Genomic DNA, 18,307 nt, shown 5'->3' on the forward strand with positions numbered 1-18,307 from the left:
AAGGACAATATATGAATACTAGGATGGAAATGGTGAAAAAAAACAGGGAAATACTATTTCATTATATCAAACCGGACCATGGGATTTGAGGAATTCTTTTGCTTCCTTTCGATTTGACGCAAGGTTATTTGCACACTAAAGTTGTCTTTCATTCGCTGGTTGAGAACTTGCCCTTTCAATTTCTCCGAAGGCAATTTACTCCTCATTCAATTGGCAGAGAAAAGTGAATAAAAGCCAGCTAGCTGTTGTCAGAACCTCCACACAGGAGACAGCCACAAAGATTTTTGCTGCTTTCTCATTATAGGCAAGGTGGTTCTGTGCAGCAATGGCCCCTCAAGTCATGGTCATCAGATCATGAGCCAATAAAAATGTTGTCAAGCAATTATGCCTTAGTTCAAAACTCATTGGCTCTGTTCTACCTGCTTCTGCTCTCATTATAAATGGTGCCTTTTCATTGAACATAGTTCACAAGTTTACTGTACTCCAGTAAACATGACCCTTTTTTTTAAAACCGCAAACATTTCTTTGCATAGTTTCCTTGATTTAAAGCAGTATCTCCCTTTCTTAGTCAACAGTTCAAAGATAAAAGAAATAACGGCAGATGTATCTGGCAAATGTCACTGAATATAGATTAATGCAAGTTTATTATGTATGAGTAGAAATAATGCCAACCATATGTACACAATTCATGGTTATTGAATAGAAGAAAGTTCAACATGTTTTACTACTTGAATATCAATCCCCACAACTTGTTCCACTAGACTACAACAAACACAGAGAACTTTTGAATATATCACTTGGATAATCCACTATAAAACACAAAATGGTCTTTGCACAATATTACAGTTAAACCTCAACTAGAACACTGTTCAAAATTTTGTCCCCTAAGTGATGACTGATAAGGAGTCATTTGAAAAGGCTGGCGACCCTCGAGATGAACAGAAATCTTAAAGGTCCGCAGTTACCATCACTGGGTTAGAGCTGCATCTTTTCTTTAAAGAAGCACAGACTTTGGGAAGATTTGATTGCCTTGCACTATGACTGCATGGGGACACGTTTGATTGACCATCTTCCTTTTTCTTATCCCCTTTATGTTCTTCACAGTAGGACATGAATAGTAATACATCGCTCAAAGTTCTGCATAGGCCATTATCAGTTAATGCGATTTGGAATGAAACAAAAGACTGGTGATATAAAATTAGGGGTGTGGCAAATTACATAGAAGAATCCAACACTGTATTGTTAGAAAACAGTATCAGTTGAATTTAAAAGTGAAATTGTAATTTATTTTAAAAAATGGGAAAATGAAAGTTTATCTTAAAATTTTAAGATTCTTAGAAGTGAGTAAGACAGGAACCTAAAACCTTAATCTTTTTAAAAAAAGAGCACTGCTGTTTGAAAAGCAAATACAATATTGGGCTTAACACGATTACGGAGTACAAAAACAAATAAATTATTCCGAAATACATTGGGACATTGATTACTCTATCAAATGCAGTTCTGGTCACCTCATTATTGGGAAAATGTTGGGAACAGTAAAGAGCTAAGACATTAGTAAAGATACACCAACTTAGGAGAGTTAAAGCATTACAAGATTTGAAAACCTAGATTTATTTCACTGTGAAAAGAGGCAGTCAAGGGGCCTAAGCAATGGGTTTTAATGAACATGAGCACCTCAGAGTGGATAAATATTGAAAAATATTTTCATTCATTGATAAGCCTGCAATAAGGGAGCACAAATCTAGGGGATTCGCTGTCAAAGAAGGGTCAGGTAGGAGAATCTTTTTTCTGTAGAGTTATCATGGAATATGGACCATAGAACACAAAGGAACTGGATAAGTATTTAAAAATAGAACCAGATGCAGAAAAATAACAGGAATTGAGATTTGTTGACAGCTGCAGTTGAAAAGTCTCCAGAGGCATAGAATCGACATGGTGCATAGTCTTCCCATAATGTGGTTTCTACTACACAAGATGTTCATTGCTGCCAATTTCGTGTGCTACCAAAATTAAGTGAGAAATGTCATCACTAGTTGTTCTTGGGGTTAAACTGGTTGTATTTAATAGCCAAAGGATGCTGTGATAGCTGATAGGTTTGCATTAATTATTATGAAGAAGCATCATTGGACTTGAAACATTAACTCTGCTTTCTCTCCAGAGATGTTGTCAGACCTGCTAAGTTTCTCCAGCAATTTCTGTTTTTGTTTCAGATCTTCAACATATTAATTTTAGGCTTACAAGCATAACATTGCAAAAATGCAACCCGATGATCTCGAAATATGCAAACTTTGAGTTTCTTAATCCATCTCTTCTGCTCTTTGGAGGTTGCGTATGGATTTGCTGGGCCGAATGTCCTGCTTCCACACTGTACAGATTCCATGATTCTATGATTTGGTTAAGAAACTGCAATGCAGTTGGATGAATTCAATCTGTTTATTCCAGTCCCAAACAAGTTCTCAATGTAGCATCCTTGTAATGCCAGGATTTGAGGGTGTAACAATGGATCATGTTCTAACTGAGGAACTTTATATTGTGAAAATCACTTGCAGCTATAGTCGAAGAAAAAGTGACAATGTAACTGAACAAGTAATATCTGAGATCAGGGATTCTGAAAATGGAAGGTTCTACATATCATTGCAGAGGATCAGATGTAACTGAAGAGGATGTTTCTCAACTAATCCATGTTTTAGAAAAATAGTAGGTTTGTCCAACCAGCTGATTGATAGGACACATACTAAGACAGATGGAACAGCAACAAAGATACTGTCACAAACATAAGCACAATTGCACTATGTAAATTATGCTGTTTTTTTTTTCAATTGATTGCTCAGAAGCTCCTTGAACCAATTTAGTCCCCAAAAGTAGTTCTATTTAATGTCACTGTAAAGTTTAAAGTTTTTTTTTGTGATAGTGATACTTTAAACAGTGCAACAATTCAGTACAAGACTCAAATAAAAGTATGGTAGATGCTAGAAATCTGAAATAACAACAAAGTGTTGGAACTAGTCAGCAGCAACTGTGCTGTGACAGAGTTAACACTTAGTCCAATATGACTCACTTTTGGAAGAAATTTTGTGTTCCGAAGAAGAGCCTTATTGGACTTGAGACATTAACTCGGTTTCACTCTTCATAGTTGTTGCCAAGCCTACTGAGTTTGTCTAGTACATTTTTTCAAATTATCGATTATGAAGCATGACCTTAAGTTTCTCTCAACTTTCTTTATCGTGCATAGGCTGCGGTTATGTGTAGGAGGAAGGTGAATAGACATTACCCATAGAACAAACATCAACCAGATAAAGGGGTGTTTGGCTAGGGAAGACAGACCTCAGTAATCAATTTATTTTAATCTTAAGATGATTAATTTAGTTAATGAAATAATATCGATACCAAGGTCTCAATGAACTCAAGGATATTCAGGAGTTGGAAAAAAATTTCAATAGTTCTTCTTGAGGGATACTTCTTGGTTTCTCAGGAGTTTTGTTTTCTATTTTCACGAGGAGCTGAGGATACTGCTCTTCCTTAGTTCCTCGGTATTTTCTCTCAAATTTGGATTCCAAATAAATCTTCCAATTTACAATACTAAACTATTGTCTATATAAACAGATTCCAACTATTTAGTGCAATGAAGCAGAAATTACAGGGTATACAAAAAGAACATGGGTTGTAAATCTACAGAAAAACTTTACCATAAGGAATAAGATTCAATGTTATAATCTATTTGTGAAATTCAACTGGAAACCAATAGTGCTTCACTGACAACTTAGATAATGTTTTCTCACTGCAGGATGAAAAACAACCCTGCCAACTCAATTCTAGTTTATGACACCTTGTTAGAAGTATCAGTTCAAATTATCAGGTTACTGAACAGAACTAAGTAAGACTCAACTACAAGATAATGTTGCAGGAACTTAAATTAATTTAAGTACATAAAACATGACATTGCAAAAAATACTAATCTCAGAACCCTAAAACCATAATTGATTATTGTAAAAACACATCTAGTTCGCCAATCTCCTTTAGGAAGGGAAATCCTGCCATCTCTACTAATATGGCATTCATTTGTCTCCAGATGCAGTCACGTGGTTGACTCTCAATTGCCCTCTGAAATGACCTAGCAAACTCTGCAGTTCAAAAGCAGTTAGGATTTTGTGATAAATGCTAGCCTTGTCAGTGGCTTCTGGATCCCATAAAGAGGATTTGTTAAAAAATTGTACCATTTTTATTCACTCTGCACTGCGGTGGGTGAGGGACACAGTGACATCATAAACAGTGTGGACTGCTGGTTACCAGTGCCGACTACCCAAGGTGCAAACCCATCCTAGTCAAAATCCTAGCCCTATCACCCACCTCTTCCTCCGTTACATTGATGACTGTATTGGCGCCGCCTCGTGCTCTCATGAGGAGCTCGAACGGTTCATCCACTTTACCAACAGCTTCCACCCCAACCTTAAGTTCACCTGGACCATCTCCAAAAACACTCTCTCCTTCCTGGACCTCTGTTTCCATGTCTGCAACCACCTAGAAACCAATATCTATTTCAAGCCTACCGACTCCCACAGCTAGAATACACCTCCTCTCACCCACCTTCCTGCAAAAATGTCATTCCCAATTCCTTTGCCTCCGCCGCATCGGCTCCCAAGATGAGGCATTCCACTCCCAGATGTCCTCGTTTTTCAAGGAGTGCAACTTCCCCTCCGCAGTGGTCAAAAACGCCCTCAACCGCATCTCTCGCATTTCCCGCTACTCATCACTCACACCCCCTCCCCGCAATAACAACAAAAACAGAATCCCCCCTTGTCCTCATGTACCACCCCACCAACCTCCGGATCCAACGCATCATCCTCCGCCACTTCCGCCACCTGCACTCTGACCCCACTATCAAGGACATTTTCCCTCCGCACCCTTATCTGCCTTCCAGAGGGACCACTCTCTCCGTGACTCCCTTGTCTCTCCACACTCTCCACTAGCCCCACCACCCTGGCACTTTTCCCTGCAACTGCAGGAAGTGCTACACCTGCCGCTACACCTCTGCCCTCGCCCCCATCCCAGGCCCCAAGAAAACCTTCCACATTTATCAGATGTTCACCTGCACATCTGCTAATGTGGTATACTGTATCTGCTGTTCCTGATGTGGCCTCCTCTACATCGGGGAAACCAAGCGGAGGCTTGGAGACCGCTTTGTGGAACACCTACACTCGGTTCGCGACAAATGACTGCACCTCCCAGTCACGAACCACTTCAACTCCCCCTCTGACTCCTTGGACGACATGTCCATCCTAGGCCTCTTCCAGTACCACAACGATGTCACCCGAAGGTTGCAGGAATGGCACCTCATAGTTCGCTTGGGAACCCTGCAGCCCAATGGTATCAATGTGGACTTCACAAGCTTCAAAATCTCCCCACCCCTGATCGCATCCCAAAACCAGCCCAACTCATCCCCGCCTCCCTGACATGTCCATCTTTTCTCCCACCTATCCGCTCCTCCCACCCCAATCCCCACCCCCACCTCCTACCTACCAGCCTCATCTCCACCCGCTTGACCTGTCCGTCTTCCCTTGACTGACCAACCTCCAACCTAACTCCCCACCTACACTCACCATTACTGGCTCCATCCCCGCCTCCTTGACCTGTCCGTCTCCTCTCCACCTATCTGCTCCTTTATCCATCTTCCATCCGCCTTCCCCTCTCTCTCTACTTATTTCAGAATCCCCTTCCCCTCCCCCATTTCTGAAGAAGGGTCCAGACCCAAACATCAGCTTTCCTGCTTGGCCTGCTGTGTTCATCCAGCTCTACACCTTGTTATCTCAGATTCTCTAGCACTGGCAGTTCCTACTATCTCTAGTCAAAACCCAGCCTGGTCACAATTATACATGGATCCCCCAGGGCCTGATGCCAGTGCTTGGCAAGCCTCCCAGGCAGGGGAACAACTATAGGACAGAGATAGTGTGGAGCGCGCGAACATAGTGGCTAGTAGCTGCTCAGACCAAACCAAGATATACTTCACAATAGTCAGTCTCCAGTACCACCTCCACTGGCTATTGTACAACACAGAAGGGTAACTACACTGATATGGAGAGGCTGAAGCTCCTAACTGGGATCAAGATCCTGAAGCTGGCTGGTAACAAGCCCTGGGGTCAATAACTTGCGTCTGTTCCTGCCAACTCCAGCTCGCCATCTGCAATGACAACGAGCTCAACAAGTTGCTGGGTTAACTTACCGTTGCAATGGACTGAGCCCTGCCCAACTTCCAGGATATGCTAATGCCCAAGAAAATCAAACACCCAAAAGGTCAAAGATTTAAATCAGGAAAAAAAAGTGGGAGAGGACTTATGATCAGAAGATGAAGCAGCAAAGTTGGAGTGACAGAATCTGTGACTGAAGCATCTCTTCACAGATTAAATTTCGATAGTACTAATCAAAGTACACAGGGTAACCTTTCTTGAATTTCTTGGCTGCCTGAGAATTTGCAGGGCTACATACGAGATTTTCAGGGCTGAGAGATTTCCAAGCAAATTTACCCACCGTCCACGTCTATTGTGAATCCAGATGACATTCAAATATTTTAAAACAGAAATGCCCACATATTTGCATAAAAGAAAATGCTACTTTAATTATTTTACTGAAATCAGGACAGAAGCTAAGGTTATATAGTCAACATGAGATTGGCAACACTTCTGAGATCTAATTTGGAACTTCTTTTTGATGCAAATCCAGACTCCTGACTTATCAACAAGAATCTATGTTCTGCCTGCTTAGTACTGTGAATTTTTCTGGTTTCTTGTTTACCAAAGGTTTTGCATTCTATCTTTCTACCTTGCTCATCCATAATTTCAAGATTCAAGGTTACTTGTCATCTGCCACAGTCATACAAGATACTGTAGCAATGATATTTCTGCATTGACAGCATCTCAGAGATCTGGGCAACATGGTGGCTCAGTTGTTAGCACTGCTGCGTTACATTGCCAGGGACCTGGGTTTGATGCCAGCCTCAGGGGACTGTCTGTGTGGAGTTTGCACATTCTCCAGACATTCCGATTTCCTCCCACAGTCTAAAGATGTGCAGTTTATGGGTAATTTAGCATGGCCAGTGTCCAGGGACACATACGTTAGGTGGTGTAGCCATGGGAAATGCAGGGTTACAGGGACAGGGTAGGAGGGTAGATTGGGGGGGGAGGGGAGAGAGGAGGAGATGCTCTTCAGAGGGACGCTGGAGACTTGATGGGCCGAATGGACTGTTCCATACTGTAGGGATTCTATGATTCTATCTGCATATGAGTGGCATTAATGTACATATTGTGGGGGAATAACAAAATACTGAGCCAAAATGACAGTTAACTGTTAAAACTAAGAAAAACTGTCAACTGTTTTCAATTTCACAAATGCTGCAAATTTCCATATCCTCCCATTCATTTGTTCAAAGAAAAATAATAAATGCTACTTTATGCTCCTCTGATGATGATAAATGTACCATGTGGTGCACAATTGAGGCAAACAAGTCAAAAAAGACTACTGAACCTACTGGGCATGGCATGGAGAAAAGAAAGAGAATCAACATAATCTCCAATGTACTCCTTCTCAGAAGTAAACCATCTTCAGAGTCTGTAAAAATGACCATTTACACTTGAAACCAGAAAGAGTAATGAAAGTAAAGTCAGTGAGGAAAACTTACTGCACCCAGAGAACTCTTTGGAAAACAAGGGATGCAGCAGTGAAGGTCTATTGTAGCTGTGCTTGTATCATACAAATATCTGAAAAATAGGGTCCAGTGAGTGATGGAGAATGAAGCGCAGCCGTAATCTCTTTCACCTAACCTGTTTAAAACGGCCCTCTCAGTAATGATGGAAATTGTACCACTGTCTTCAGATAAATTGAAAACAAAATAATTACATGGAATATTTAGTTGGTTATTGATGAAAATAATGAAAAGGTTTTAAACTATGAATGAAATTCAAGTGCTTCACATCTGCAAGAATAATTTCACCAATCATAATTCACCATTTTAATATTTAATAGGTTAGAGCTTTTGTTTTTACACTTGATAGACTTTAATGACTGAGGAATCTCTGGGAAAGAAAAATGTATCTTTTCAAGCATCTAGTCAGCACAGGGCATTCTAAAGGAAATACACCTGACAGGTCAGGGATGCTCCCTTTGCACTTAATCAGCAATCTCAGGAGTTTCATTCATGGGCAGCAATATGACATTTTCACCCTCTACAGCAGTAATACCATAACAATATCCTTTCTGGATAAAACTGCCCATTTGTGGCATCTTAGATGCAGTTATGTCTTAAGTTGTGTGCATAAAACTAACACTCATTTGACAGTTCTGGATCGCACCTGTTTGAACACATTTCACACAGGATCCCAAAATATACCAGCAAACTGGGGAGATGTTCAGCTCATCAGTTTAATCTAGCTTCAAAATCAAACCCTAAACTGACTGATTCACTTTCATTTATCAGCTCCCTAACAGTAATTTTAAAAATAGTCAATGCACCGCAGACGTTTCATTACCATGCTTGGTAACATCCTCAGTGCAGCCTCTGATGAAGCATCGGTGTGTTTTTCCGCCTGGCTTTTAAACTCTGGGGTCCGTTGCGATGGACTGCCAGGCGGGAAAACACACTGACGTTTCATCAGAGGCTGCACTGAGGATGTTACCAAGCACGGTAATGAAACGTCTGCGGAACAACAAACCAGCTCAGCGAGCCAACCAACTTCAACACCAACACCCACAACCTGAGCTACAAATTTACTCCAAAACCTTAAATAGTCGATGCAGTTGACAACAACTGGTTCTCTTGATTTTAAGGAGTTTTTTTCTTAGCATTTACATGTAATGTAGATCTTTCTGTAGCTTAAACCTGCCTTCTCCAATCCCCTATTAAGTGTTGCCTTGTGTCAGCAAGAACCTATCAATTTCACTGAAAATCCAGGTTATTAATCGAGCAGTATTCTTTACTTACCTGTGATTTCCATATAATGCAAATGTAGAGACAGCAGCCATAATTTCCAGTTCGTTGACTGGATGACTTCATTTCACTTTGTTGATTACAACATCTGAACCATTTCAGGCAAACTAATCCCAAAATTATCTACACTAATAATTTTCCACATTTGCTTGGAATATTTATGTAGGCTTAATTAAAAATTTTTGTTCACTTTTGCTGATCATTTTATTTTCCTTTCCATTATTCATTCATGGGATGTGTGTTTCGCTGGCCAGGTCAACTTTTTGTTGCCCATCCCTAGACGCACTTGACAAGGTGTGGTGAGCTGCCTTCTTGTACTGCTGCAGTCCATGTGGTGCAGGTACACCAACATTGTGTTAGTGAGGGAGTTCCAGGATTTTGATCTAGCAATAGTAAAGGAACAGCAATACATTTCCAAATCAGGACGATAATAGCTTAAACAGGAACTTTTACATGGTGGTATTCCTATGTATCTACTGCCCTCGTCCTTCCAGATGGAAGTGGTCATGGGTGTGGAAAGTGTTCTTTAATGAGCCTTGGTGAACTGCCGCAGTGCTAATGCAGCTGGTACTGTACAGTGATGGTGAGGGAGTGAATGTTTGTGGATGCAATGTCAATCAAGTGAACTGCTTTGTCTAGATGTTAACCTCTTGGGTGTTAGGGTTCTACTCAACCAGATAAATGGGGAGTATTCAACCATACTCCTAACTCGAGCCTTGTAAATGGTGAGCTAGCTTTGGGGGAGGTCAGGTGGTGAGTTACTTGCAGCAGGATTCCTAGCGTCTGACTTGTACTTATAACCATAATATTTAAATGACTAATCCAGCTCAGCTTCTGGACAATAGTAACCCCATGAATATTGATAGTGGGAGATTCAGCTATAATAATGTCATTGAACGTCAAGGCGATATGAGGAGATGCTCTCTTGTTGAAGTTGACCTCACATTTATCTGATGCAAGTGTGACTTGACACGTCAGCCCAAGCCTGGAAATTGTCCAGATCTTGCTACATTTAGACATGGGTTGATTCAGTGTCTGAGGAGTCACAAATGGCTGAATGTTATGCAATTATCAGCGAACATTCCCAGTTCTGATCTTTTGATTGAGGGAAGGTCACTGATGAAACAGCAGAAGATGTTGGACCCAATACACTTCACTGAGCAACTCCGCCAGAAATTTCTTGAACTTAAGATGACTGACTTTCAAAAACCACCATTCCCCATCCTGATTTCCACAGACACTAGGTTCGCTAGAACTTCTTTGTGCCACACTGTATCAAATGAGGCCTCAACGTCAAGGGTCATCATTCTCACCTCCTCTCTTTTGTCTATGTTTGAATCAAGACTGTAGTAAGGTCAGGAGTTGAGTGACCCTCGTGGAAGCCAAAATGAGGATCAGTGAATAGGTTAGTCCTAAGCAAATGATGGTTGTTAGCATTGTTGATAACCTCTTCCATAGTTTTATGATTATCAAGAGTAGACAGATGAGTCAGTGATTAGTGAGTTGGATTTGTCCTGGTTTTTGTGTATAGGACATAATAGCAATTTTTCACATTGAAAAATAGATACCAGCATTGTAGTTGTACTAGACAAGGGAGTAGCAGATTCTGGAACACAAGTCTTCAATATTATTGTTGCAATGTTGTCAGCGCACATAGCCTTTCAGTAAGGAGTGCTGTCTGTTGATTGTTGATATTGAAATGATTCAAATTGGCTTAAACTTGGCACCTGTGTTGCTGAGGATCTTCAAAGGAGGCAGAGTTGGACCATCCACTTGGTACTTCTGACTAATAATTGATGCATATGCTTCAGCCTTATCATTTGCACTGATGTTCCGGTCACACCCATTATTGAGAATGCGGATATTTGTGAAGTCTTCTCTGCCAGTGCATTGTTAATTATGCACCACCATCCATGATTGGAAGCAGGGCAGCAGAGCTTAAATCTCATCTATTGGTTAGGGAATCACTTAGCTGCCTATCAGTTGCTGCTTATGCTGTTTCATATGCAAGTACTGGGGAAGTGAGGCAATGGCCTAGTGGCATTAACACTAGTGGCAGTCTATTAATCCAGAGACTGAGGTAATGCGCTAGGGGCCTGGATTTGAATCCTACCATTGGGATGTTTACTGATGACTGCACAATTTTCAGCATCATTCATGATTCCTCAGATGCTGAATCAGTTTGAATTCAATCAAAAAATCTGAACGTAAGAGTCTAATGATGACCATGAAACTATTGCTGACTGTTGAAATCTATCGGGCTCACTAGTGTCCTTTAGGGAAAGAAACTGTCATCCTTACCTGCTCTGGCCAAATATGACCCTGGACCTACAGCAATGTTGACTCTCAACTGCCCTCTGGGCAATTAGGATGGGCAATAAATGTTGCCCAGCTAGTGAGACCCACGTTCTGCGAATGAATAACAAAAATAGTACGCCTGTTTTGTAACTTCATTTGGTTGGCACCTCATTAATTCTTATTTACTCTAGATTACTACTCTAGAAACACTACAACTACGTCACAGACTCCCCAGGATATGCACCTACACAGACACAATCAAAGAAAGTATACTGAAAGCAAAACAAAGTTTATTCGGATTCAATGATATATGCAAATATAGATATCTGTGTGTACATATCATCAAAGGTTAGTGGGGTGGATCGGAATGAGGAACTGAAGTCACAATCAGATCAACAGTGATCTACTGAATAATGGAGCAGGTTTAAAGGAGTTGAATTGCCGACTTCAGCTCCTAATGTGTTTGTATGCACATACATTCGTATTTCTACCTCAACTGACCTCTACTAAAGAAGTTTGATTCTGTATTAGAATCCACTGAGGTCGAATGGCAGATTATCATTCGTATTAATTCCACAATTATATTGCTTTCATTACGTTGGGTGTGCAGAACACAGCAAATTCAATTTCCCAACAAGGAAACATAGTCAATTCTAACTATAGAATGTGCAAATATCTGAAAGTGATTTCCAAGCTGTAATCTAATTGAGAGATTTAGCTGATTTTCTCACAGATGCAAACAACCGCGAATAAGCTCTGGGTGCACAATAACTGAAGGGTGCAGATGCTTTACATACAAAATAATAGTAGCTTGAGAATGATTACAAGGTTGTAATTTAATTGAGGGGTCATAAAGCTTTGCATAGAGAATATGAATGATAAGTCACAGGAACGAGGCTAACAGTATATAAACCATAGCTGAATTATACTGCTGCCTTCTAAACAGTTATGGCATTTGTTTTAAAATTACTAATCAAAACATTTCTTTAATTTAAGGAATGGTTTGTTTGGTTTCTGCTTGTAGCAAGTCTATCAGTGCAGATGCTGACAGCTAAGTTACTCTATTATCGAAGCAAATGTGTTTCCAGAATGAAAGACTAACCATTGACATCAATTGAAATTCATTACTAGAAAACATCAAAGGTAATATCTCACAAAATTATGATTTCACTTCTTTATACAATATTAAACATTAATCAATTTTTATATTCTCAGAACACTTTTTCATAATATTTTATAACATGAATAAAGACAGCACGACAGAACAATGCTATGTTAAGAGAGCACTTAGCTAAGCGATTTTCAGAGCTCTGGCTATCATATATTTGGGTTAGCCTGTGTGACTCACCACCAATTCTACTAGCTTCCAGCTACTCAATGATTTCCCAAATGAGCTTTATTGCTGGATAAGTCATCATTAGTAAACCATGCAACACCGGAGTCAATTGCATCTACTGCGGTACAAGCTCTTTTCATGGCCTAGAATGGAAATTTATCAGGCAGAATGAGATTGAACCGTGTAACACAGAGGAAGAGGGGCTTAATGGTAAAATACACGTGAAAATAGCTACCAAATAAAATCTTTTAAGTCCATAGAGGAAATAATTCAAGTCATCATATCACTGAAAACAAGGCTGCACTCTGTTCTCTCTCTAGCTGTGCAATAATCACCCAAGGATCTAAAAGCTATCTTTCAGACAGACTGACTTAATTCAGGTTATGAAACATTTTTGTAGGACCTGTCCATAGAGCATTCAGTGCAGCCTGCTTTCCAAGATATTGTGCTGAATATTTGATAGCACCTCACAGCAACCCAATGTAGTTGTTGAAGAAAACTTGAGGCTTGGCTACTTTGAAATGCCGTAGTACCCATCAATACATTGAGCTGACTGTGCTACTAGAGCAACCCGTCTAGCTATAAAATCTGGAACACGTTGTGTTCACATAATTGACCATTCCCTGAAACACACATAATCTGAAAAGAAGTGAAGAATTGCGGATGTAAAAGACTTTAAGGCTGAAGGAAAATAAATGAGTACATATTTTGTTTAGTTCTTACAATTCTCCAACCTTTTACTTCAACTATGAATCAAGTATATTCTAAGCTTAAAACATGCAATTTGTTTCTATTTACTGTTTAACATGGAGTTATAATAAGAGGAATTTGTGAATCTTGCATTAAGAAATACAGCAATCTTGAGGCCCAACTGGAACTTAAAATATTATGTAAGATAACTTATAATATCAACACATAAACTTTTGCAACTGAGGGGACCGTAGGTATGCCTCTAATGTCACAATAGGAAACTGAGACAAAAGATGTGTTTACAACTGCATATCATTAGTCCCTTGTAAAAATAACACTTGAATTGAGTCCACATTCTCTAGGTTTCTCTGCATGTGATAATTACACTGGATGCATGTCTGCTATTCATCCAGCACTACTGCAGCTTAATCATGACACAGAACAGATAGCAAATTAATCACATTACCCATCATCAGAGCAAGCACGAATGAGATTAAGGTCTCGAGTATTCTGTTTTGTGACCCTATATTTTTGAGATAGTCCACAAGTACATACACTGAACTTTTACTCCAGGCTTGTAGCCACTAAAGCAATTTATTTACTGCAGTTAGCAAGGCCGTAACATATTCAAATTATTGGGCATCAGAGGCATTGACATCTTGCACAGAACAATCAAGTTTTGAAGAATGTTTACATTCAGTAAACAGCAAAACATAAATCATTTACGTACTAATGCATTTACATACTCGTGTAAGGACAATCCTTTTTTATGGCTCTTAGTGCATGCAAAGAAAGGATGAAGGGAGCCAATTGGGTACTCTTTTTGTCTAGAAAAATATTGTTATTGACAGTCCTACTAATAGGACAGCCTTTCAGCTTCAAAGCTGCTACTGCAACCAGTTAGGCCTCAAGTACCTGAAATGTCAGCTTTCCTGCTCCTCTGATACTGCTTGGCCTGCTGTGTTCATCCAGCTCTACACCTTGTTATCTCAGGCCTCAAGTTCCTGTTTACTATGGTAGCTAGCAGCAATGCAAAAGACAAAATCCCTAGGGACAAGAGGGCTCCAAATTGCGACCAGGAAAACATAAGTAAGCCAGAATGGAGCTTGCAAGCTGAACTCAGTTCCAGAAAACACAGCAAACTGAACAAAGATTCAAATTTCAATGTTTCATTTTGCTTATGTGAAAGAGAGGTAAATAGCAAAAAGGTGTGCTCATATATTTTCTTTTGCAGGGAAACAATAAACCATTACAGGAGACTACCTAAACAATTAGAACAATCACCAACATTCTACAGAAACTTGCATTGGCTGATTTGGTTTTGTATACAAATCAGTAATAAATAGCATGACACACTACACCTCACATTAGATACAGGTTCCAAAATTATTATATCAGAGTGCCTGCAACAATTTAATTTGAAATGCTATTGTACCATTGTTGAATGGAAAGGAGCTAACAGGTAAGAGAAGGGTATCTATTAATAATACGATCAGACAGAACTGGGCAGAAGAGATGGAAAGTCTAATGGTGTAAAAATCATCCATTTCTGCAGTGTCTGATGAGCAGACCGAGAAAACACTGAAAAAGCAATGAACTGCATATCTCTATGAGCAGCTGCTCAATTATTAAGGCAGTTTGTGTAGACTTGAGTAAGATAACACGCAAAAAAAGATAAACTCAGGACATTGCCAGTTCCATTTCCAACTAAAACTTCAAACTTAGTCTCACAATGAGCTGGAGTGGACAGATTCTATCAAATCTATCACTGTGAGAAATACACTGTATTGCAGATATGCAAGTCCTAGTCTGAAGTGCTGAGCTTAGATGTTGTAATCCCAGCATTACACTTCACTTTCCTACCTTCTTTTCCCGTCCCACTTTCACTGTTGATGAATACAATGTTCCACGTATCCCCCTCCCAATTCTTTTCACATCCCCTTGCCCTTTCCAGTTAACTTATTGTGTTTGCAACAAAAATTGCATCAAAGACAGTAAAGGTAAAAATGAGTCAATCTGCATGTTTCTGATCTGTATTATTCTGTAATTCTAATTGCAATAGACTTACCTCATGTGCAGCCCTTAAAATCAACTATGTTCGAGAAATGTTCTCTCAATTTATTTACAGCAAACAAAAACCGGAAGTCCTGGAATTTCAATTCCACTGTTGAATATCAACAAGAATTTGCATAAATCAATCCTCTGCCTGAGCACAAGTCATATAGAGTATCTCATTTTAAAAGCAGCAGTTATTACACTCATTTTTTTCACAACGTTTCTTAAAAGCCTGTCTTATTTAAACTTTAGAGATAGTAGGAACTGCAGATGCTGGAAAATCTGAGATAACAAGGTGTAGAGCTGGATGAACACAGCAGGCCAAGCAGCATCATAGGAGCAGGAAGGCTGACGTTTCGGGCCTAGACCCTTAAACTTCAGTTCACTTTCTGCTCAATTTTCCAGTGACATTCACAATTAGGAATATCACACTTTTGCTGCAAAGAGGTAATAAATCAATAACATGTATATCATTTTGCATTGAAATATTAGAGTAATTTAAAGTCACATTCCTCTGAATAAGCAGCAACTTCCCAAAAGGCCAATTATTGGACTGTCACTCTCATGTATTCAACATACTTAGAAATAAAAAGAAATTGATAACACTATCACTGACAACAATGCACACGTCATGTCTATAGATAGTGGGCATGCATTTTTGGTACATACATTAGGTGACACAACGGAGTGCAGTTGATGACAAAATATAGATAGATTAGTTTGACCTTGTTGGTAACTGGCAGTGCAGAAAGCCTTAGATAAATATTAAGGGACAACAGACTGTCAGAAATCTGTGACCTGTCAGTGTGCTTGCTAGAGCAACTTTGGTTTAGCAACTGATAATTGACTCTGCACTTCCGTTCCTGCTTATTCGCTCAGAGCTCCGGAGACAGGAAGTTAGCGTGTGCAGTTTTGCACTGTATTTGGTGAAAAGTCACTTTAAAATTCAGAGTCAGGTATCAGAAGTACCAATGAAGTACTTGAAGATACCAAGAACTGCAGATGCTGGAGTCAGAGACGTCACTGTGTGGAGCTGTAGGAACATAGCAGGTCAGGCAGCTTGAGGCATAGGAAAGTTGATGTTTCGGGTCGACTTTCCAACTCCTCTGATGCTGCCTGACCTGCTGTGTTCCTCCAGCTCCTCACTGTGTTACCAATGAATGTACACAGTTGCCCAAGTAGCAGTCCACGGTCAAATGCAACACGATATGTACATCTAGAAGGACAAGGGCAGCAGATATATGCGAACACCACTGCCTTCAAGCTCCTCTCTAAGCCACTCACCGTCCTAATGTGGAAATATATTGCCATTCCTTCACTGTCACTGGGTCAAAATCCTGGAATGCCCTCCCTAATGGCATTGTGAGTCAACCCACAGCAGGTGGACTGCAGCGGTTCAAGAAGGAGCCAGCTTTTCAGTGTGAGGTCAATATAGCTCAAAAGCAAATAGATTAAGTACAGTAAGGCAGGGGTAGCACCGTTGAACAGTGGTTAGCAGTGTTGCCTCGCAGTACTAGGGACCTGGGTTTGATTTCATCCTTTGGTGTCTGTTTGTGCAAACTCTACACATTCTCTCTGTGTCTGTATGAGGTTTCCGCTAGGTGTTCCGGTTGCCTTCTACAGTCCAAAGATGTGTGGGTTAGGTCGATTGGCCACACTAAAAGGCCCTGTAGTGGAAAATGCGGGGTTATGGGGATAGGGGAGGGGTGAATGCTCTTCGGAGAGTTGGTACAGATGCAATGGGCCGAATAGCACTGTAGGGATTCTATGAGATGGTCAATAGCATTGATAGTGATGGTCTACTCCATATGTTAGGTTGGTTGGGACTGGGTGCAGCCGTCAAAGTCGTACTGAATGACATGCAAATGATGTAAGTGATCACTCCCATGGAGCCTAGGAGACACTCACAGTAGATGTTCATATTCATACAGAAACAGTTGATCTATTTGAATTTTCTACATTAATCCATGTTGCCAAATAAAGCTTTTACACTATTTGAGGTTTGTTCTCTTGTAGGATGAATTGATGTAGATCTCCCGCAACCACCTCAGTCACAGCTACCGCATTTTTCAGCATGTAATAATACAAACTTTCTTAATGGAAAATCTTCCTTCCTTTTTCCTCACATAAATACATGGATAGTGCAGTGAAATTGTTATGGCACCAACTCAATACACAAACCTAACAGAAATTCAAGATTTAAAAATCAGATAAACTCCCTTTTCTCCTATGAGCATTGTTGAAGATTTTAATTTTTGACTGGGCTGAAAACAAAATTTTGGTTACCTATTATTGTCTAGTGAATACACAGGAGGGATACTAAAAGAACAGCTAATTCATTGTATATACTCCTATACCAGATGTCTGCATTGTACTGATGCTAAACACAGCTGTGTGTACATACTTGACATCCATCAGGGAACTTCTTCCATTAGAAGTTAAACTTATATAGCTTGGCAGTAAAGAGGAGAAAGTACAGGAAACCAATTTTAAAAAAAAAGTGGTTTCACACAATTCCCAACTATCTTCATACTGAATGTTAATTTATGGGGTTTGAACAACCACAGGAAATTTCACAAAAATTCAGCTAAAAAGCCAGGATGTTATAATTTAGCAGATGTCATGGTTCATTTTCAGTTCCATTAACAAGTTTATTCCTCAGTTCTATCACCTTGCAAAGGTGAATTTGACAATATTTACATTTACTCACTGAAGCTTTTTTTAATCAGGACCGTCGTTCAATTTGACCAGTCCAGATAATAACCTTTCTTCCTTGCCCTTGCATGAGTCACGTTGAAGAAATCCATACACAAGTCTAACACAGATATTCCTGCCCTAAACATAAAATGGCAAAAATTAAATTGTAGGGATGCACACTTTCTCCACATCAAGTACAAAGAAAATTCAAGCTAAGCTCTCCTAGCCAATATACTCATTTGGACAGTAGGAACTAC

At 39.9% G+C, this 18,307-nt stretch overlaps 1 protein-coding gene across 1 annotated transcript in view; it reads left to right on the top strand.

Moving 5' to 3' along the window:
* Positions 1 to 2,292, top strand: part of LOC125481051 (zinc finger protein 592-like) — a 38,135-nt gene extending 35,843 nt beyond the window's left edge. The window contains exon 5 of the mRNA XM_048617025.1: positions 2,233 to 2,292. Coding sequence (XP_048472982.1) covers positions 2,233 to 2,292 — 60 coding nt within the window. The remainder of the gene's footprint in view (positions 1 to 2,232) is intronic.
* Positions 2,293 to 18,307: the final 16,015 nt, after the last annotated feature.

The sequence above is a fragment of the Rhincodon typus genome, chromosome 36 (genome assembly GCF_021869965.1).
Source record: "Rhincodon typus isolate 14 chromosome 36, sRhiTyp1.1, whole genome shotgun sequence".
NCBI classification, from domain to species: domain Eukaryota; kingdom Metazoa; phylum Chordata; class Chondrichthyes; order Orectolobiformes; family Rhincodontidae; genus Rhincodon; species Rhincodon typus.